The sequence below is a fragment of the Tachyglossus aculeatus genome, chromosome 11, assembly GCF_015852505.1.
Source record: "Tachyglossus aculeatus isolate mTacAcu1 chromosome 11, mTacAcu1.pri, whole genome shotgun sequence".
NCBI lineage: Eukaryota > Metazoa > Chordata > Mammalia > Monotremata > Tachyglossidae > Tachyglossus > Tachyglossus aculeatus.
The window spans coordinates 57,784,141-57,806,694 of record NC_052076.1 but is presented as its reverse complement, the minus strand read 5'-3'; the positions used below and the strand labels follow the sequence as shown (position 1 = coordinate 57,806,694).

The following is a 22,554-nucleotide window of genomic DNA, read 5'->3' as shown; positions in this document are numbered from 1 at the left end:
CCCCCGTTTAGACTGTGAGCCCACTGTTGGGTAGGGACCGTCTCTATATGTTGCCAACTTGGACTTCCCAAGCGCTTAGCATAGTGCCCTGCACACAGTAAGCACTCAATAAATACGATTGATGATGATGATGATTAAGAGCAACTATGTTCGTCAGAGCCCCCACCCCCCGCCCTGCTACACGGGACGTGGGATTTTGGCAATTTATCAATTCGACACGTAGGGAGCACTTCAAATGTAGTCAATGAGCAGCGGCCAGAAAACTGTTCTGTGACACTTTAGAAACTCTTCACTGGTCCTGTAAATGTGCTCTCAGGACCTGCAGAGAAAATATTTATGTGCCAATGCTGAAAACAGACCTTTGTGTTTTTCCGTCTGCCGCGTTTCCCCGGCCTCCGCCACACGCCATTAGGGCCACGCGTTCATGGCTTTTACACATCCATTGTTCTCACCGGAACATCTGCAGCGAGCGCTTTACTGAACGAAATCTCCTGATGTAGCACCGGGTGTGTAGCCAGACGAGGATGACGTTTTCTTTTATCCTGAAGAATAATACTCTATGTGTTTTCTCGAATGTCGACCTTCCCGTGGGTTTCCAGTAGGGTATTCAAGAGGTAACCCAAAACGCCTTTAAAAAGTACCAGTTGTCTTCGGCGTTCGCGGGGTTTATAAATCAGAGGGAGTTGGTGGGCTGTTCTCTGTCTCCACCGAGGACAGAATGAGAAAATAGAATTGCTGCGGGAGGCCTTTGACTGCCGGCCTTAGTGCGTCACAACCGTTCCACACTACGTGGTTTTAATTCATTAATTCATTCAGTCGATCGTATTTATTGAGCGCTTACTGTGCGCAGAGCACTGTACTAAGCGATTGGGAAGTACAAATCGGCAACATACAGAGACGGTCCTACCCAACAATGGGATCACAGTCTAGATGGGGGAGACAGACAACCAAACAAAACGAGTAGACAGGTGTCAATGCCATCAGAATAAATAGAGTTATAGCTATATAATAATAACAACAATAATGGCATTTATTAAGCGCTTACTATGTGCAAAGCACTGTTCTAAGCGCTGTATAATGGCATTTATTAAGTGCTTACTATATGCAAAACACTGTTCTAAGCGCTGTATAATGGCATTTATTAAGCGCTTACTATATGCAAAGCACTGTTCTAAACGCTGTATAATGGCATTTATTAAGCGCTTACTATATGCAAAGCACTGTTCTAAGCACTGGGGAGGTTACAAGGTGATCAGGTTTTCCCTCGGGGGGGCTCACAGTCTTAATCCCCATTTTACAGATGAGGGAACTGAGGCACAGAGAAGCTAAGTGACTTGCCCAAAGTCACACAGCTGACAGTTGGTGGAGCCGGGGTTTGAACCCATGACCTCTGACTCCAAAGCTCGTGCTTTTTCCACTGAGCCACGCAGAGAAGCTATAGCCACATTAATAGAGTAAATATGTACAGAAAAAATGGAGTAATAAATATGTACTAATATATACAAGTGCTATGGGGAGGGGAAGGGGGTAGGATGGGGGGCGATGGGGAGGGGAGGAGGAGGAGAGGAAAAAGGGGGGGTTCAGTCTGGGAAGGCCTCCTGGAGGAGGTGATCTCTCAGTAGGGCTTTGAAGGGAAGAAGAGAGCTACTTTGGCGGGTTTGTGGAGGGAGGGCATTCCGGGACAGAGGATGGAAGTGGGCCGGGGTGGACGGCGGGACAGGCGAGAACGAGGCACAGTAAGGAGGTTAGCGGCAGAGGAGCGGAGGGTGCGGGCTGGGCTGGAGAAGGGGAGAAGGGGGATGAGGTAGGAGGGGGCGAGGGGATGGACGGCCTTGAAGCCCAGGGTGAAGAGTTTTTGCCTGACGCATAGGTTAACAGGCAACCACTGGAGATTTTTGAGGAGGGGAGTGACACGCCCAGAGCGTTTCTGGACAAAGATAATCCGGGCAGCAGAGTGAAGTATACACTGAAGCGGGGAGAGACAGGAGGATGGGAGATCAGAAAGGAGGCTGATGCAGTACTCCAGTCGGGATAGGATGAGAGATTGAACCAGCAAGGTAGCGGTTTGGATGCAGAGGAAAGGGCAGATCTTTTTTTTTTAATGGCATTTATTAAGCGCTTACTATGTGCAAAGCACTGTTCTAAGCGCTGGAGAGGTTACAAGGTGGTCAGGATGTCCCACGGGGGGCTCACAGTCCCCATTTTACAGATGAGGTAACTGAGGCCCAGAGAAGCTAAGTGACTTGCCCAAAGTCACACAGCTGACAAGTGGCGGAGCTGGGATTTGAACCCATGACCAAAGCCCGGGCTCTTTCCACTGAGCCATGCTGCTTCTCTAATAAAATAATAATGATGATAATAATAATAATAATAATAATAATAATAATAATAATAATAATAATGACATGGATCTTGCTCATGTTGTGGAGGTGGATACTCAAGGATACACCCTGCACAATAGGGTGCTGATTTGCCTCATGTTACAGGGGAGGTTAATTCCCTCCCCATCTCTCTCACCCTCAATCCCTTCCTGCTCTCCTCTTCCCAACTGCTTTCCCATCACCTTTCTGCACCCGCCCCGTGCTCCATCCACTACGCCGTGCTGCTTATGTTTACATTAATTGTGGCCACTAACAGTTACTTAACAAAAACCTACTTCATACATCTAAGATGATCATTTCTGGTAACCCAATCTAAAATATAATAAAAACCAATTCTGCAAAAACAGTAACGTTGCTAAATAAAAAATCACTCTGGTCCTTGGATTTGAAACACATTACAAACACGTAAAGAGGAAGTCTGTCTGGAAGGAAAGCAAACTCCTCCTTCAGATTGGTACTCCGCCATCTATTCTGCTGAGTGGCCTGGTTTTCCCAGGGTTTCCATTCTGCAAAATCCACTTCCCCAAAAACGTTCAAAGTTCTCAAGGGAATCTGGGAAATGCGATAAGTCAAAGACACTGGATCAAATTGCAGTAAACCCAGAAGACGGTTTAGACAAAAATTAATGAACTGTAGGTAAACAAATCCCTGGGACCAGATGCCATCCACCTGAGAATTCTGAAGGAATCCAGAGCAAAGTTGAAGAACTCCTACAAACCAGGGCTCAGAAATCTAATGGTTTCCCCCTCTCTTCTCTTCCCTCACTCCTCCCCTCTCTCCTTCCCTTTCCCATCCCTTTTCCCCTCTGACCCTTTCCTCTTCCTTCCTTTTCACTCTCTTCCCCTACTCATCCCTTTCCTTTCTCTATCCTTTTTCCTTTCCCTCTCCCACTCCTTTCCCTTTCTCTTCCCCTCCCCATCTCCCTTCCCACTTCCCTCTCTCCCTCCCCCTCTTTATCCCCCTCTCTTCTTTCCACCTTCCCTATCTGTCTCCCTCACCGCTTCCCCTCCTCTCCCTTCCCCTCTTTATCCCCCTTTCTTCTTTCCACCTTCCCTTTCTGTCTCCCTCTCCCTTCTCCTTCCCTCTTCCATCCTTTCCTCTTCCCTCTCCCTTTCCCTCTTCCTTCTGCACAAAAAAGGTGCCTGGGCCTTTCCCTTCAAGGCCCTACTGAGAGCTCACCTCCTCCAGGAGGCCTTCCCAGACTGAGCCCCTTCCTTCCTCTCCCCCTCGTCCCCCTCTCCATCCCCCCCATCTTACCTCCTTCCCTTCCCCACAGCACCTGTATATATGTTTGTACATATTTATTACTCTATCTATTTATTTATTTTACTTGTACATATCTATTCTATTTATTTTATTTTGTTAGTATGTTTGGTTTTGTTCTCTGTCTCCCCCTTCTAGACTGTGAGCCCACTGTTGGGTAGGGACTGTCTCTATATGTTGCCAACTTGTACTTCCCAAGCACTTAGTACAGTGCTCTGCACACAGTAAGCGCTCAATAAATACGATTGATGATGATGATGGCGTAACCTATCACTACAAATGGATGCAGAAATGGAGGAATGATGGGTTTTCAAAATAACGCTTAGCTCTTATAAGGGCTTCAAAGGTGACCATGGGAGTCAGAGCTGAAAGTAACTCAGAATAGGCCAGAATTTGGCTTCAGTAAATTAAAAAGTCCCGGGGCTGCCGTTCTGTCATGACAGTTGTTTTGTGGTGCTGCCAGTCCTTTCAGCTGGGGTGTCAGACTCAGCCCAGGTAGGCCTGGGCTGGGGCTGGGCTGTGCCACCCAAGCCCACCCCCAGCCCGACCCCGCTGTCCCTTGAAGGTCATCCGCCACAGCCCTGTCTTCTAGAGGCCCTGGATTGCAGGCCCAGTGCCACCATTTTGATTAGAAATTTTATTTTTTTTTAACTTTCACCTCTACTGGGTTGAGAGCAGGGTTTCTCGCTTTTCTACCTGGAAAACTGGCATTACAAACTCAATAAGAAAGTACGGAGCATTAGACAAACACAACCTGTTGAGGAAATGACAAAATGGTCCCGGAAAGGGATATCGTTCTATAGGAGTCACTCAGTGATAGGAGAACTGTCTTTGGATCTTCAAAAGACCTTTGACGAGATTCCACCACAATTTTTTTTTCTTAATAGAGCGATCATGGAATTGGAGGTGGGAGGGAATGGTTTGATCTACATAAAAAGCTAGCTAAAAGACAGGAAACAAATGCTTTTCGTTTTTGGCAGAGAGAAATGTAAATAGTGGAGTCCTCTAGGGATCGGTGCTGGAGACAGTTTAATATGTTCCTGGCGATGAGGAAGAGGGAGTGAAATGAAATCTAATTTGCAGTTGGCGTCAAATGGTTAGATGCCATGCTGATAGGGATGAGCAACAGAATGAGCTCATCATCATCATCATCATCAATCGTATTTATTGAGCGCTTACTGTGTGCAGAGCACTGTACTAAGCGCTTGGGAAGTACAAGTTGGCAACATATAGAGACAGTCCCTACCCAATAGTGGGCTCATAAAGTTGGGGGAGTGCCCAGTGGCCAAAAGGTCGTGGCGAAGCTTCAATAAACAAATCCAAGGTGGGGGTTAAAGCGTCAAAACCCAATGACATGAGGGAGGGTGCCAACCTATCAGGCTCTATTAAGAAGGAAGATATTGGAATTGAAATAATCTTGGAACATTGCTGTTTGTACCCTCAAACCACTGGCTCAACATGCAGCGGCAATCAGAAAGCTCAATAAAATTCTGAGCTTCGTTTGTTTTCTTTTTTAATTGTATTCGTTAAGCGCTTACTAGATGCCATGAATTGTACTAAGCGCTGGGATAAGTACAAGCTAATCAGGTTGGATACAGTCCCTGTCCCACATGGGGCTCACAGTGTTAGTCCCCATTTTACAGGTGAGAGAAATGAGGCACAGAGAAGCGAAGTCACTTGCCCAAGGTCGCACAGCGGAAAAGTGGCAGAGCTGAGTTTAGAACCTAGGGCCTTCTGAGTCCCAGGCCTGTGCTCTTTCGACTAAGCGATGCTTCTTCATTATGAAGGGGGTAGGAAGCCAAAGAAAAGGCATAGTTTTCTCACCATGTAAAGCCACGGTATGTCTATACCTGAAATACCGAGGATTGTGACGGGTGCGGGAATTAGGGAAGAGAGGAGAGGGGACGAAGACCAGTAAATGAAGTGATTTGGAAATGAAGTAGATCTTCTGAATCAAGGTAGACAGAAAAGCTTAGTAAGCCTCAGCCTCAAAAGACCAAGATTTAGAAGGGAAGCAGCCTGGCTTAGTAGAAAGAGCACATGTCTGGGAGTCCCAGGCCTGAGTTCTAATCCCAGCTCTTCCACTTGTCTGCTGTGTGGCCTGGGGCAAGTCACTTCACTTCTCTGGGCCTCAGTTCCCTCATCTGTAAAATGCGGATTAAGACAGTGAACCCCATGGGGGACAGGGACTGTGTCCAACCTGATTACCTTGTGTTACCCCCACGCTTAGTACGGTGCCTGGCACATATTAAGTGCTAAACAGATACCAGAAAAAAAAAAAGCAGGACATGATTGAAGTTTACAGAACCACGAAGGTGTCCACAGAAAGAACCTCGAATTGTTATGCATTTGAATAACAATTGAAGGGTGGTAGTACGGCCCAGTCGAAAGAGCACTGGAGTTGGTGACTGATTCAAACTGGGCTTCAGGTCTGCTACGGGACCTTGGGTAAGTCACATAGACTCTCAGGCCTTAATTTGTCTGTAAAGTGGAGATAAAGGCACTTGCCTCACCTTCCTTCACCAGGCAATATTAAAATAAAATAATGAATTTTGAAGCACTTTGGAAATTTTTAAAAAATGCCATACATATTCAGGGTATTGTTTCTAGTCACCGAATCCTACACTACCAGTCAGTCAGTCAATTGCATTTATTGAGAGCAGACTGTGTGCAGAGCACTGTACGAAGCACTTCTAGACTGTGAGCCCATTGTTGGGTAGGGATCGTCTCTATATGTTGCCATTTGGTACTTCCCAAGCGCTTAGTATAGTGCTCTGCACACAGTAAGTGCTCAAATACGATTGATTGATTGAATGAATGAACTTGGGAGAGTATAATAAAGCAATATAACAAAACTCTAATATATCAGACCTAAGGAGTGTCCTCGAAACTTGGAAGTGGTAGGTTCAAAACAAACAAAAGGAAACACTTTGCTCAGTCGGCGGTAAGGAGAGGAAATTTGTTACTTCAGGAAGTTGTGCGGGCCAAAAATATCAAAAGATTAAAGAAGAATTTGGACGTATTGATGGTTAGGAAGTCAATAATGGAGCTATTAGAGGGAAAAAAAAAGGGTATTTGAAGGAATATCCCTAACTAACCATGGGTGGATGTTAAGGAGGTAACCATCACACTTATTCTTCCAAGCGTGCTTTGGTGCCACTCTCAAAGTCCTGGGCTGGCTGAACCACTGGCCAACGATTCTGGGAAATATACTTCTCCACTGCCCAGTGTCCCTGTCTCCAACAATGGCACAAAAGGATGCTTGGCACGTACTGCCTTAACAGCCTTAGTCTTACCTCATAATAATCCATTTTGGATCGCTTATCATAAACCTAGCTAGACCCTTCGTGAGCCTATAAATTTTTTTTTGCCAGCAGGTCTGTCTGCCTTAACAAATTCCACACGGCAGCTCTCTATAATCAGGAGCCATCATCTGGCGAGGAGAGATCCTCAAAGAGGGGTTTCTAGGAACCAAATTTTGTCATCCGAGGAAGGTCTAATGGCTCAAAAGCCACAGAGTGCCCACTTCTGCTGCTATAAAACCACGAGCACCATGGAAAGACACCAAATTTGCATCAGTTCTCTCTGGGAAAGAGGAAGAATGTGCTCGTTGCCGAAGAAGGTGGAACGAAGCGGTGGTCAGAGGATTCTGAAGCTGGATGGGCTCTCAAGAGATTATCTTGAGAAGAAGCAGCGTGGCCTTGTGGCAGGAGCACGGACTTGGGAGTCAGAGGTCATGGGGTCCAATCCTGTCCCCGCCACTTGTCTGCTGAGTGACCTTGGGCAAGTCACTTCACTTCTCTGGCCCTCAGTTACCTCATCTGTAAAATGGGAAGTGAGACTGAGAGTCCCACGTAGGACAACCTGATAAGCACGTATCTACCCCAGAGCTTAGAACAGAGTTTGGCACGTAGTAAGAGCTTAACAAATACCCTAATTATTATTATTATTGTTATTATCTGGACCAGCCGCTACTTCCAGATGTTACTGTTATTCTGGGTTCCTCTACTTTGGTCTGAAACTTTAAGCCAAGATGTGGCATCTCTCAGGCTGACAGTCTCCCGAGAGCAAGACCATATTGCTTTGGGTAATTTTGGGGACAGTTACTCCAATCAATCAATCAGTGGTATTTATTGAGTGCTTACTCTGTGCAGAGCACAGAGTACTAAGCGCTTGGAAGCAGCGTGGCTCAGCGGAAAGAGCACGGGCTTTGGAGTCAGACGTTGTGGGTTCAAATCCCAGCTCCACCAACTGTCAGCTGTGTGACTTTGGGCAAGTCACTTAACTTCCCTGTGCCTCAGTTGCCTCATCTGTAAAATGGGGATTGAAACTGTGAGCATCCCCATGGGACAACCTGATCACCTTGTAACCTCCCCAGCGCTTAGAACAGTGCTTTGCACATAGTAAGCACTTAACAAATACCATCATCATTATTATTATTATTACAATATAGCAAAATAAGCAGACACATTCTCTAGAGAATCTTACCCCACTCTGTACTAGCAATCAATCATATTTATTGAGCACTTACTGTGTGCAGAGCACTGTACTAAGCGCTTGGGAAGTACAAGTTGGCAACATATAGAGACAGTCCCTACCCAACAGTGGGCTCACAGTCTAAAAGAGTGGGCTCACAGTCTAAAAGTCTAGCAGTCAAGTCACTTGGCCAGAGATAAGGCAGTCAATGTGGGATTCTGGAACAATGCTCCCAGGGCCCAGGCTAGAGTTCTTCCGCCTTGTTTTTAGACATGCTCACGTCTCCCTTACTTTAAAACAAAAAATCCTCCCTTGACCCCACGGCTCCCTCCAGCTATCGCCCCCATCTCCCTCCATACCATTCCTCTCCAAACTCCTTGAGTGAGTCGTCTACACTCACTGTCTCAAGTTCCTCTCCTCCAATTCCCTCCTTGACCTCTTCCAATCTGGCTTCCATCCCCTTTCCTTCAAAGGAACTGCCCTCTGAAAGGTCACAAATGATCTCCCTCTTGCCAAATCCAATGACCTCTACTCCATCTTAATCCTCCTCGACCTCTCATTTGCCTTTGACACTGTCTACTACGCTCTTCGCCTGGAAACATCATCGCTTGGCTTCACTGATACCGTCCTCTCCCGGTTCTCCTCCTATCTCTCTGGTCGCTCATTCTCAGTCTCTTCCATGGGCGCCTCTTCTGCCTCCCACCCTCTAAACCGTGGGGGTCCCTCAAGGTCCCTCCTTCTATTCTCCAACTACACCCACTCTTTTTGGAGAGCTCATTCTCTTACGTGGCTTCAACTACCACCTCTACATGGATGACTCCCAAATCTATACCTCCAGCCCTGATTTCTCCCCATTCTCTGCAGTCTCACATTTCCTCCTGCCTTCAAGACATCTACTTGATGTCCTGCCGTCCCCTCAAACTTAACATGTCCAAAACAGAACTCCATATCTTCCCACCCAAACCCTGCCCACCCCCTGACTTTCCCATCGCTGTAGACAGCATCACCATCCTTCCTGTCTCCCAAGTCCATAATCTCGATGTTATCCTTGACTCTCTCTCATTCAACCCACATATTCACTTTATCACTAAATCCTGTTGGTTCAACCTTTGTGACATCACTAAAATTTGTCCTTTCCTCTCCATCCAAACTGCTACCTTGGTAATCCAAGCACTAATCCTATCCCACCTTGATTACTGTAGCAGCCTCCTTGCTGACCTCCCTGCTTTCTGTCTCTCCCCGATCCAGTCCATACTTCACTCTGCTGCTCGGATCGTTTTTCTACAAAAACATTCAGTCCATGTTTCTCCACTCCTTCAGAACCTCCCGTGGTTGCCCATCCACCTCTGCATTAAACAGAAACTCCTTACCATTGGCTTTAAAGCACTCAGTCACCTTGCCCCCTCCTACCTCACCTCCCTACTTTCCTACAACCCAGCTCAAACACTCCTTTAAATCCCAGCCTATTCTATGCATCTCCAGCTCATCTATCTTGCTGCTGACCTCTTGCCCACATCCTGCCTCTGGCCTGGAACACCCTCCCTTATCATATCTGACAGATAATTACTCTCACACTCTTCAAAGCCTTACTGAAGGCACATCTCCTCCAAGAGGCCTGCCCTGACTAAGCCCTCATTTCCTCTTTTAATAATAATAATAATGATGGCATTTGCTAAACGCCTACTAAGTGCTGGGGTGGATACTGGCAAATCGGGTTGGACACAGTCCCTGCCCGATGTGGGGCTCACAGTCTCAATCTCCATTTTACACACGAAGGAAATGAGGACTAGAGAAGTGAAGTGACCTGCCCAAGGTCACAGCAGGCAAGTGGCGAAGCTGGGATTAGAACTCAAGACCTTCTGACTCCTAGGCCTGAGCTCTAGCTACTATGCTACCCCACTCCCTTCTGTGTCACCCTGACTTGCTCCCTTTGTTCACCACCTAACCCTCCCCACAGCACTTACATACATATCCATTATTTATTTTTATTAATGCCCGTCTCCCCCTCTAGACTGCAAGCTCGTTGTGGCAGGGAACGTGTCTGTTATATTGTTGTGTTGTACTCTCCCAAGCACTTAGTACAGTGCCCTGCACACGGAAGTGTTCAATAAATACGACTGATTGATTGATTGAGCGAAAGTTCTGCCCCGAAAAATATTTCTGTTTCTTAGCCACTTCTCTCACTCCGGGCTGACAGCCCTGCTCCACCCAAATGTTCCAGCCAGACCCATTCAGCAAAAAAAAAAAGCTTCTTGCAACTCTGATAAAAAAAAGAGCTGGTAGACTTGCTCTGGTGCCAGCTTTGGTGTCAATACCTAGTTCGTTGGCAGTGCGGTTGAGGCTGGTTAAGGACTGGGCCTGAACGTTTCTGCTCCTGAACTTTAAGCCCCTTCATTAGAACAGATACCCAGACAAAGCAGCCCGTTCCACCACTGAAGCCCCTTTGTGTTAATATTTTAAGGAAGAAATTAGCCAGGTGGAGTTATTGATTGGTGAAGAATCAGCACCTTGGCCTCCCCTGGACTGAGTTCCGCCATCTGGATTTCCTGGGCCTTCAATGATACGCTGTTGTCGACAATGTAGGCTTGGCCATCTTAGCTCCACTGCAGCTGCGGGGAGGGAGGGAGAGAGAGAGACAGAGACAGAGAGACAAAGACAGAGTTTACTAAGGGGCCTTGGGGCAGAGGGAGAGAGACCAGGCAGGTGTTCGGGGAACAAACAGCCCAGAGCCCGTTGCTGGGTAGGGACCACCTCTATACGTTGCCGATTTGTACTTCCCAAGTGCTTAGTCCAGTGCTCTGCACACAGTAAGCGCTCAATAAATATGATTGAATGAATGAAATGCTCCTAACATTTAGAATAATAGGAATTAATCAATCAATCAATCGTATTTATTGAGCGCTTACTGTGTGCAGAGCACTGTACTAAGTGCTTGGGAAGTACAAGTTGGCAACATATAGAGACAGTCCCTACTCAACAGTGGGCTCACAGTCTAAAAGGGGGAGACAGAGTACAAAACCAAACATACTAACAAAATACAATAAATAGAATAGATGTGTACAAGTAAAATAAACAAATAAATAAATAGAGTAATAAATATGTACAAACATATATACATATTTACAGGTGCTATGGGGAAGGGAAGGAGGTAAGATGGGGGGGATGGAGAGAGGGACGAGGGGGAGAGGAAGGAAGGGGCTCAGTCTGGAAAGGTAATACTACTACTACTAACACACAATAACAATAGTATCTGTTAAGCACTTACTATGCGCCAAACACTGCTCTCATACTGATTGTACTGTATCTGCCCCAACACTTAGCGAGTGCTACAAGTTACTACAGTTTTTATTATTATGCGCTAAGACGTGGTAAATACAGTATGGTTAGATCAGGCGGAGTCTTGGTTCCACACTGGGCTCACAGTCTAAGTGAAGGCAGAACAGGCTTTTTTCCCTGCCCACAAGCAGTTTATTCATTCATTCATTCAATCGTATTTATTGAGCGCTTACTGTGTGCAGAGCGCTTGGGAAGTACAAGTTGGCAACATATAGAGATGGTCCCTACCCAACGGCGGGTTCACAGTCTAGAAGGGGGCAACAAAACATATTAACAAAATAATGTAAACAGAATAAATATGTACAGGTAAAATAGAGTAATAAATCTGTACAAACAAATATATACACAGGTGCTGTGGGGAGGGGAAGGAGGTAAGGTGGGGAGGATAGGGAGGGGGAGGAGGGGGAGGAGGGGAAGAGGAAGGAGGGGGCTCAGTCTGGGAAGGCCTCCTGGAGGAGGTGAGTTCTCAGTAGGGCTTTGAAGGGAGGAAGAGAGCTAGCTTGGCGGATGTGCGGAGGGAGGGCATTCCAGGCCAGGGGGAGGACGTGGGCCGGGGGTCGACGGCGGGACAGTTTATATTCTAGAGGACTCCTCCTTCCCCGCTTCTTTTAGACTGGGGGCATCATGGACCACGGGACTACTCCCCCTACATTCATCCCTGACTAGCCCTGTGCTTTGTACACTGTTAAAAGCACTTAATAAATGTTACTGACTAGTACGATTGGATGGTAGCAGTAAACTTACCGCACTCATGGCGTAGTGGATAAAGCACGGGCCTGGAAATCAGAAGGTCATGAGTTCTAACGCCGGTTCCACCGCTCATCTGCTGTGTGACCTTGGGCTAGTCACTTCATTTCTCTGGGCCTCAGTTATCTCACCTGTAAAATGGAGATTGAAACCGTGAGCCCCACATGAGACAGGGACTGTTTCCAACTCAGTTGCTTGTATCCACCCCAGCGCTTAGTCACTTCATTTCTCTGGGCCTCAGTTATCTCATCTGTAAAATGGAGATTGAAACCGTGAGCCCCACATGAGACAGGGACTGTTTCCAACTCAGTTGCTTGTATCCACCCCAGCGCTTAGTCACTTCATTTCTCTGGGCCTCAGTTATCTCATCTGTAAAATGGAGATTGAAACTGTGAGCCCCACATGAGACAGGGACTGTCTCCAACTCAGTTGCTTGTACCCACCCCAGCGCTTAGTACAGTGCCTGGCACACAGCAAGTGCTTAACGAATAGCATCATCATCATGATTATTAATAAATGAAAAATCAAGAGTAACGGGCAGATAACCCTATTTAGCATGAGAAATGATGGCAGAGGAAGGCAAAGAGACGAATTAAAACATGAAAATAGGATAAAATTGAAAGGTGCACCCTGGGCATAGACAGAGAGCAGATATATTAGCATATTGAGAAGCAGCATGGCTCAGTGGAAAGAAGGCTTTGGAATCTGGGGTCAGGGGTCCAAATCCCAGGCTCCACCATTTGTCAGCTGTGTGACTTTGGGCAAGTCACTTAACTTCTCTGTGCCCCAGTTCCCTCATCTGTAAAATGGGGATTAAGACTGTGAGCCCCCCGTGGGACAACCTGATCGTCTTGTATCTCCCCCAGTGCTTAGAACAGTGCTCTGCACATAGTAAGCTCTTAATAAATGCCATAATTATTATTATTATTATACTGAATTCAGAGCATCACTAGCACCTTGTTTTCTGACCAGCAGAAATCAGACCGGAGTAGTTTCAAACTCACTGGCATGATGAAACTTTATTTTCAGACAGGTTCAAAGCAATCTCAAATCCAAATGAGATTTTTCTTTCACTGTCAATACGCAGGATGTTGAGTCTTCGGGGCCTGAACTGTTTTTTCCTGAGCCAAGAGGAGGATTATGCGTTCGAGGAATCATGGGTTCGTTTCAGGGCACCATCTAGTGCCAAACGAGAAAAGCTAACACCGGCAATAACAGCATTTAACAACAGCTGAATTCAATAAGTCCCTCAACTTCTTTACTGGTCTGCATATCTCATCTTTTCTCGCCCACGCTCGATTACATTTTTTAAAAAAGGGTCACTTTGGGCTGTCTTCGGTCCCCTGTCTGTCTTCACCATATTCATGAATGTGCAAACAAGGTTCAGGGATATTGAAACATCTTGCGGTTGGCTATTATTCAGGAACCTGCAACTACTGGAGCCATTAAAAGCCACCTGACATCCATTAGCTTGTAAATGCTGAAAAAAGGGACCCGTGGCTTGCTTATAAAGTATACTCTGAACACTGAGTATTAATTGGGTGTTGACTCCTCCGGGAGAGCTGAAGATTGGAGACTTACATTTCTCTGGATTTGAAGAACTGTTGATCTTCTGGCATCAGAATTCAAGCGGATGACTACATGTCCCTCGTCAAACATGTATACATGGCACCTGGGACTCTGCTGAGCTAGAAAGCCCCAATTTGGTTCTGCCAAAATGATCCAAAGTGCCGACAAATTTTGGTCCAGTCCCACTCAAACGATCCCTTTGCAGCTGGCCATTTAGAGAGTACTTTGATTGCCTTGTTTAGAATTAGGAATGGAAAAACAGCTTGCCAAAAGCCACAGCATTAATAATAAAATGGGAAAGTGAGCATCATTTCGGCTAAAGTAGAAAAGCAGGAAAGATTCAGCTTCTGGAAGTGGCTATCAGAGATATTTAGAGACAGTAGTTTGCATACTTCAGAGTCTGGATTAATTCCAGAGTTCTTTACAGCCCCTTAGAGTACGAAGACAGAGAAGGCCACACAGTTGCACCGTAGGGTTTTGCAACCCAAGAAGTTTAGATCTGACTCCCATCATCGAGCTATTAGAAGCCTTGAATGGGCAGCAGCAAAAATTACCCTTCTGAAAAATCTCGCTGCTGTCTACATCATCATCAATCGTATTTATTGAGCACTTACTATGTGCAGAGCACTGTACTAAGCGCTTGGGAAGTACAAATTGGCAACATATAGAGACAGTACCTACCCAACAGTGGGCTCACAGCCTAAAAGGGGGAGACAGAGAACAAAACCAAACATACTAACAAAATAAAATAGAATAGATATGTACAAGTAAAATAAATAAATAATACAGCAGTCTCTGATAAAAATCCTCTGTATCACTATTAACGATAATAATTGTGCTATTTCCTAAGCACTTCCTATGTCCACGACCTGTACCAAGTCCAAGATAATCAGGTCGGACACAGTCTCCAGCCTACATGGAGTTCACAGTCTAAGTAGGAGGGAGAACAGGGGTTCTACCCCCATTTTGCAGGTGACGATACTGAGGCCTAGAGAAGTTAAGTGACTCACTATTAGGTCATCCAGTAGGCAACTGGCAGAGCCAGGATTAGAGCACAGGTCCTCTGAGTCCGAGGCCTGTGTTTTTGCTCAGCACATAGTAAAGTGCTCAATAAATATCACTGATTGATTGATACTGCATCTTGAACTTTGGTTGCCAGAGAGATTATGGGTGAAACACAACCTCAGCAATAAGCGTGCAGTGATCATCATCACCATTATCAAAGATTGAGCACCAGCCTATGTATGCAGTACTTAGCTGTGTGACTTTGGGCCAGTCACTTACCTTCTCTGTTACCTCATCTGTAAAATGGGGTTTAAGACTGTGAGCCCTACGTGGGACAGCCTGATTACCTTGTATCTCCCCCAGTGCATGGCATAGTAAGCGCTTGGCACATAGTAAGCACTCAAATACCAAATCACTAGGCACTCCCCAGTGCAGAAAAAATGAGCCAATTAACATCATCATCAATCGTATTTATCGAGCGCTTACTATGTGCAGAGCACTGTACTAAGCGCTTGGGAAGTACAAATTGGCAACATATAGAGACAGTCCCTACCCAACAGTGGGCTCACAGTCTAAACGCTTTTAACGCTTAACGCTTTAGCTTTTAACGCTAAACATTTAATGCTTAAGGAGGTTCTGCCAGGTAAGATGAGGCACGGCGGTTTAGCATTCCTCCTCCCATTCCTCTACACTGTAAGGTTGTTTTGACAGGGAATTTGTCCGTTATATTGTTATTCTGTACTCTCCCAAGCACTTAATACACTACTCTGCACACACTAAGCACTCAGTAAATACGACTGCCAATCAATGGTATTTATTGAGCGCTTACTATATGCAGAACACTGTATTGTTTGGGAGGGTATGATACAACATAATTAGCGGACACATTCCCTGCCCGTAACGAGCTTATAGTCTGGAGGGGGAGACAGACATTAATATAAAAAAGGAATCCATAATGCCTAATTTAAAGATATATACACAAGTGCTGTGGGGCTGGGGCCAGTTTCAAATGTCCAAAGGTCACAGATCCAAGTGCAGAGACGATGCACGAGAGAGAACAAGTGGGGCAAAAGAGGGCTTTACTCTCTCCATTCCCTCAAAGTTGTTTTTTGAAGAGGACTGCTTACCTAATCCTTTCGCCTCTCTCTGGATCGGGGTGGCGGGGAGATATACTGAAAGGCAACAGAATTAGTACCCCTCTAAAATATCTGAATCAGGTGTATGTGGAGTAAGCTTACCATTCACAAGTAATGCTGGACCCAAACTACACTCAACATCTTTCTCATTTCAGTTTTCTTTAGAGTTATTATTACCATCACCACCAAATGGTATCTATTTGGATGCCGCATTGCAACAATCTGAATTGGTGAATGTATACTAGTCACAAGTCTGAGCTAAATTGACAGTATAAAAAATGCATTTGTTTTGGCACAATAATGAAAAACTAATGCCAATATTCACGATAAAGACTTAGACATTGCTTTAAATGCTTTCAATTGAAAAGCTACTAAGTGGTAATCCAAGAAAAATACAGCATTGGCAGAAAAGCTTTATTTTAAAAATGAACCTTCCACCGTAAACAGCTGGAGTTTTTCAGAGATTTAAAAAAATGAAAATGGTACAGTATTTGCTAAGAATGTATACATTGTAAAATCCAACTTGTCAGCATAAACTTGGACTGTGCAAGCAAGTATAGCAAGTATTTCAGATGTCATTTATTTGGTCCATTAAAGGTACAGCATGTTATCGGAGTCTTACAAAACATCAAATATAAATAACCTGAAACTTTAACAATACACAAAATTGGCTTCTTAAATCAACATACCAGGCAGTACAAGCTGAAAAATCGAGTAAATTAACATTGTTTTACAGTAATGTACAAAGTGCCTGTTAACATTTAAAAACATGTTTCAACAAACAGCACTTGATACTTTTTTTTTTTTGAATTCAACTCAATTTAGTCAAGGGTGTGAAAAATGGGTAGATCTAGGCTAAAAATAACTTATTTTCTAGCCAAGAATAAAAGGCAAAATAGTTAATAACCAGATTATCAATTTTACTAAACCACAGTATCTTTAAAACTACCGAATTTTACCTAAGGGTATTTACACACATACACACACACAAAAAAAAAAACTAGAACATGCTCCATATGGGCTTTTACCCTGTGCCTGTTTCAGCAAATGCTTTTGAGTATCTTTTGGACAGTTTCTATTAGTTCAGTGTAGCACATTGGAACTTTTCTACTGAATCTAAGAAAATGAATGCTTCATGGAGGAGGAGCGGACCCAAATATTTTCAAGTCATAAGAAGTCTAGTTCTGAACATTTAACACACCCTAAACCCCAGACAACGCAATGCGAGATCACTTTGTCGGCTTGAGTCTACAATTAGTCTAATGCTATAATGTCGTCTAACTCTTCTGTCTGCTCTGTACGCAGCCTCTTCGTGTTGACGTTATCAGTGTCATCTGATTTTCTCTTGCGGACTTTATCGTCCTTATCGACACCAGCATTAACTGCAGGGCTGTCTTCATCCGAATCAACCAACACCACATCGTCTTGATCTTGAGCTTACGTGAAAAAAGGATCAAAGAAAATTATATTAAGGCGTGAACACAGTCCTTCACACTCTCTTGTTCCTCTGCAAATCTCACATTTCAAAAATTATGATGCTTAACACCACCACTGCATTATTCTTAGGAAGTTTGGAGTCTGTGATTTTTCCATTCCATTTTTAGAGGGAAAGGAATTTGTGCACATGCTTGGTTAACAGGAAATGCACACAGCACAATCAGATATCTTTGCATGAAGAATTACACACATTTAGGGAGTCCTATAGTCCATCTTCAACTTTTACTTCTAGTGTGCACTAGAACTTCTATTCCATAGAACAGTGAAAGAACCCGGTACAGAGGAAAAAAATGGGGGAAAAAAAAAAACAAGTTGAAAGGAAAACCACGCTAAAAGTAGAAAGGAACTGGCTGGCAGCAAAAATTATTTCAGAATCAAAATACATCAGTTTAGGAAAGTTGTAATAACCCTGAGTTACGAACCAAGGAGACCTTAGATAACTGAGAAAGTCCTATAATTAGGGCCTCTCCATGTCTCAGGAACAATAGAATTGAAAGTTCCTTATCAAGAGCAAATTTTCACTCCTCAAATTTCTTTCCCAAGCATCTTTCCCTTTCTAGAATTGGCAGATGACATTAATACTTCTGTCACAGAAGCTCTGAAATCATGTCAGACGCTGTAAAAAAATTCCTTTTTCAGAGATTGAATCTCTCTCAGTTACACATAGTGTATTCAGATATTCACGACGGTGCAAACATTCTTAGGACCGACACGATCCTCACAAAACGCAATGACAAGAACAGCCCAAGAAATAGACGCTTAAGCATCTACCGTCAAATTGAGATCTAAGCCATTCTCTCTATAGGGCAAGTGTCGTAACGCTGATGCTTTTCACCTGTGGATGTTGACGGCTGTGCTCCATCGTCGCTGCCATTAGTGATGCTCTTGGCAGTCTGGTCTGCTGGCTTTGGGCCTACTTTTTCAGGGGCATCTCCTACAACTTCAAATTCTACGTCTTTTCCTAGATCTTCACTGCAAAATAATCGCATGTTTCGAAATGAGGATAAACATGTCTATTTTGTCGGTGCTTACTGAAGATCAGGTCAGTATTAGTTATGACCTGCTCATGACCACAATTCCACAGACTGCCTCAGTTAGAACATGAGAGGTTGGAAGATTGCAAGCAAATTAGTGACATTTCATCTCTTTATAATAGATTTAAACTTCCAGTGAAAACACACACACTTCTTACTCAGTTCTTGTAAAGTCCTAAAAAACCCCCACCAGAACATTTTAGCTTTACCCTACTCTCCAAAATGTAAGTCACATTTTCGATCCTCGATATTCAAAATCAACCTTTAATAAAATCTTCATTTGCAGAATAGAGGAATTACAGTGCACGTTATGGTACACAGTATAATACTTCTGCGTTTTGACACCAAAGTTTACTTTTTTGGTCTGGCTGAGACTCTAAACCCCTCTCAGGGTTGCACCTGGAGAGTTTCCAGTACTACCAGCCTTGACTATGGGAGGGAGAGTCAAGCAGAAGCATAATCATTCCGTTCCTAGCTTGGGCAGTGGCTAGTGAGTGGAAGGCAATCTGCTACAAGTCAAAACTCCCCCGTGCTGGACAGCAGCGGCATGGGAGACAGTCGAGGGCGGAGACTCGAGTTTACTGCGCAGAAGGGGGCAATGGTAAACTAAACCATTTCTGTATTTTTACCAAGACAACTATGGATACACACTACCAAAACGACTGCAGGTGGAGGTGGGGCTTTCTGGTAGCATATCTGGAGAGACATGTCCATGGCATTGCTACGGGTCGAAAACGACAACGGCATAAGACAAGAGACTCTAAAATGCACTCTTGGCTAGCTAGAGCCAGTATACTTTTAGAAAGCTTTTGATAAAGAAACACTAGTTCACTCTCTTATCTGTCACCTGATCGAAGCGCCACATATTTAGACATTGCTTTTTTTCCCATACAGTGACATTAATTCCTACCTATGGAGAAGGTTGATTAACAGTGTGTAATCCTGCAAGAAGTCATCTGCTTGTAGTCTACTGCCATTTCTAATTCCAAACTCTGACAGCTTCTTGTGGTTATTTGCTATAAAAAGAGGTATTTAGACAGTGATTAAGTCTACATTCTTCATCATCATCATCATCCTCAACATCGCCATTTATTAACTACTGTGGGCAGAGCACTCTAAGACGTTAGGGAACAATTTCATTATGCAATCAGTATGCCTTCAAGATAGGTTGTACATCTCAAATTACCTCTTAAGGTAGATTCATTTTGAGAATCTATTTTTAGTATTTTAAAAAAGCATGTGCTGGGGTAGTAATAAGCAACAGCATCCTGGTGCAACAACCCAAATAGTGTGACCTCTATTTGCATAAGGAATTCAAGGAAGCATTAATGTTACCAGAGCTGATTAATACCTTAGTGTTACATTACAATAGACTGTTAAGTTTCTTATGGGCAGGGATCATGTCTGCTAATTTGGTTGTACTCTCTCAGGCACTCAGTACGGTGCCTTAGTACAAATAATAAGCGAATACAATTGACTGATAGTATTTGCAGGACATATACAGAATACAATCCCCATCCTCAAATTTTCAACGTAACGGGGGCTACTGGAAACATAAATGGATGCCAGTGACAAATGCAAAGAAATTCCTTAGGGCTGCAGACGGGGGACTAATCAAGGGAACAGCATGGCCTAATGGAAACAGCAAGGGACTGGAAGTCTAAGGACCTGGGTTCTAACCCTGACTCTGCCACTTGCCTGCTGTGGGCACGTCATTTAACTTCACTTGCTATTCATTCACCTCACCCATCTAGCCCCACAGCACTTCCATCCATAGCCTATTACCCTAACATTTCCCCTCTCTGTAACTGGGATCCGTAAGTCCCACCCAACGTTCCTGCCAATCGGCCCAGGGAAGGTTGATTTTACTCCCAACCCCCTTCGCTGTCCGATACACCATTCCATCCTTATTTTCCCATTTGGAGCAGTTTTTTGGAACCCCAATACGCTCCTGTACTGCAGAGTGTTATACAGCCACCTCAGGTTATGCTAACTGCCACTACAATTTCAAGCTGCCACTGCTGCCACTGTAACTCAAGGTTTTTTTTAAGGCTGTGAGAGCCCCCCTGCCTCCATCACATTTGCCACTGCTGGCAACCAAAGGAAGCCTCACGGCTACCATGTAAACCTGTGGGAGCCCTCACCATGGCCTCTATATTATACTACCGTATCTCCAGTTATTTGGAACTGGGTCAGGCTGATGCTTATTGCCTCGAGTGAAAGAAAAAAACGGTCTCTGCTATACATGGTGGCCTAATAATAATAATAATAAATGCCACCTTCATTATCATTAATGGCTTACTATGTGCAAAGCACTGTTCTAAGCACTGGGGAGGTTACAAGGTGATCAGGTTGTCCCACAGGGGGCTCACAGTCTTAACCCCCATTTTACAGATGAGGTAACAGGCACAGAGAAGTTAAGTGACTTGCCCAAAGTCACACAGCTGACAATTGGCAGAACCGGCATTTGAACCCACGACCTCTGACTCCGAAGCCCGTGCTCTTTCCACTGAGCCACGCTGCTTCTCTAACACACACACACACACACATTATACGTACCTTCTGTTTCTCCTTCTTCTGAAGAAATAAGGATAGTACCCTTCCCATCTTCTATTTGAACATCGGGAGCGACCATAGCAAATTTTTCTTTCACTATCTAAAAACAGTAGATTAAGCTATTCATATTAGCAAGAAAAGAATACTAAAATTTTGAACAGCACTTGGCGCTGTGGTATCTTCACACACAACATCTGAACACTGTATCAAGAAAGTATAATCTTATAAAATGGTATGCTGCCCTGATTTCAATTACTTTCCTACCATGAAACCCCTCATAACGAGTTTTAAACATCTCCAGCTTAACTAAATCAATTGTATTGACTGAGCGCTCATTATGCGGCAAGCGCTGTACTAAGCGTTTGGAAGAGTAAAATATGACAGAATTAGCAGATGTGTTCCCTATCTATAACGAGCTTACACTCTAGAGGGGAAGACAGACATTAATACGAACAATTATTATACATTTTATAATATACAATTATATTATTCTTATAGCATGGAAATAACCCGGAGTTCAGACACAGATACAATCAAAGTACATGACTTTTTAACTTTTTTTTGAACAATCATTCCAATATTCTTCAAAATCTCTCTCTCTCTCACACACACAAATACACACACACACTTCAGCTCAGCTTAAACAGTTAGAGCCAAGTGGAATAGTTGAGATTTTACTGTGCTTACCTTATCTTGTAATGTAAGTACCGTCACTTTATGGACATTAAGTTTCACTGTAACCTCTGGCTTGCTTGCACATACGTAACAATTAGGATTTGGAGGATCCAATGCACAAGGCACAAGTAGCTTCTTTCTTGGATTGGGTTTTTTGTTCAGAAAAATCTTGAGAGACAAAAACATGCAAGTTGAAAGATGTAAGGCACAAATCTCAGAAATAAAACACTTAGGCTTCTGAATTATACTCACGGTTCTACACTGGTCTATTTTTCCTGATAAAATCTTTAAGCCTTCCAACACGATCAGACCAGCAATCACTGCATTGGTAGTGGCTATTGCTGGAATAATATTCCCTGCCATGGCTGAAAGAGATGGTTAAAATACTTTAGTTATGCCTAAATTTAACAGACAATAGTTTGGATAAGTTACATGCCACATTTATGAATCAAAATGCCAGAACTCAAAACTCTTACATTTGATATCAAATCTGCTTTTCATGGTCATACTGAAAATATGCATCCTGAGATTTGCAGCAGATGTCACAAAATCCATTGCTGGTGGGTCATCCTGCCGACAAATTAAAGGACCATTCTCAACAAGGTAAGACTTTCACAGACATTTTCATAACCTCACATCTGGGACCTCCAGAAAAGTATTTTCTCATTTATCCAAAGATTTATAATATTGGGAAAATAGTCTTTCCAGATGACACTTTCACAATTGCCCCTTTCATAATTCTAAGGATTGAAGTATTTAAGATCATAATACAAAGTTTACCTTTCAAATCAATGACATTTTAAAAATGGTAAATATAAAGCATTTGTAGGAACAGATGAAGAATAATATTCTGAAACGTTGTTATGCTTTGCTAAAAAT

General features: G+C 43.9%; 1 protein-coding gene and 1 non-coding gene across 3 annotated transcripts in view; one reads left to right on the top strand and one right to left on the bottom strand.

The window, feature by feature from the left end:
- Window positions 1-16,308: 16,308 nt before the first annotated feature.
- Window positions 16,309-22,554, bottom strand: part of UBA2 (ubiquitin like modifier activating enzyme 2) — a 29,872-nt gene continuing 23,626 nt past the window's right edge. Inside the window, exons 11-17 of one of the 2 annotated variants that reach the window (XM_038753793.1) lie at window positions 22,152-22,245; window positions 21,928-22,040; window positions 21,688-21,843; window positions 21,004-21,100; window positions 19,355-19,460; window positions 18,246-18,382; window positions 16,309-17,349 (exon numbers count right to left, since the gene is read on the bottom strand). In XM_038753793.1, coding sequence (XP_038609721.1) covers window positions 17,168-17,349; window positions 18,246-18,382; window positions 19,355-19,460; window positions 21,004-21,100; window positions 21,688-21,843; window positions 21,928-22,040; window positions 22,152-22,245 — 885 coding nt within the window. In that variant the 3' untranslated portion in view covers window positions 16,309-17,167. The remainder of the gene's footprint in view (window positions 17,350-18,245; window positions 18,383-19,354; window positions 19,461-21,003; window positions 21,101-21,687; window positions 21,844-21,927; window positions 22,041-22,151; window positions 22,246-22,554) is intronic. The other variant, XM_038753794.1, reaches the window with a different exon arrangement.
- LOC119935392 lies at window positions 18,826-18,961 on the top strand. The gene has a single exon (XR_005453277.1). It is a non-coding gene; the product is annotated as a small nucleolar RNA SNORA7 (small nucleolar RNA).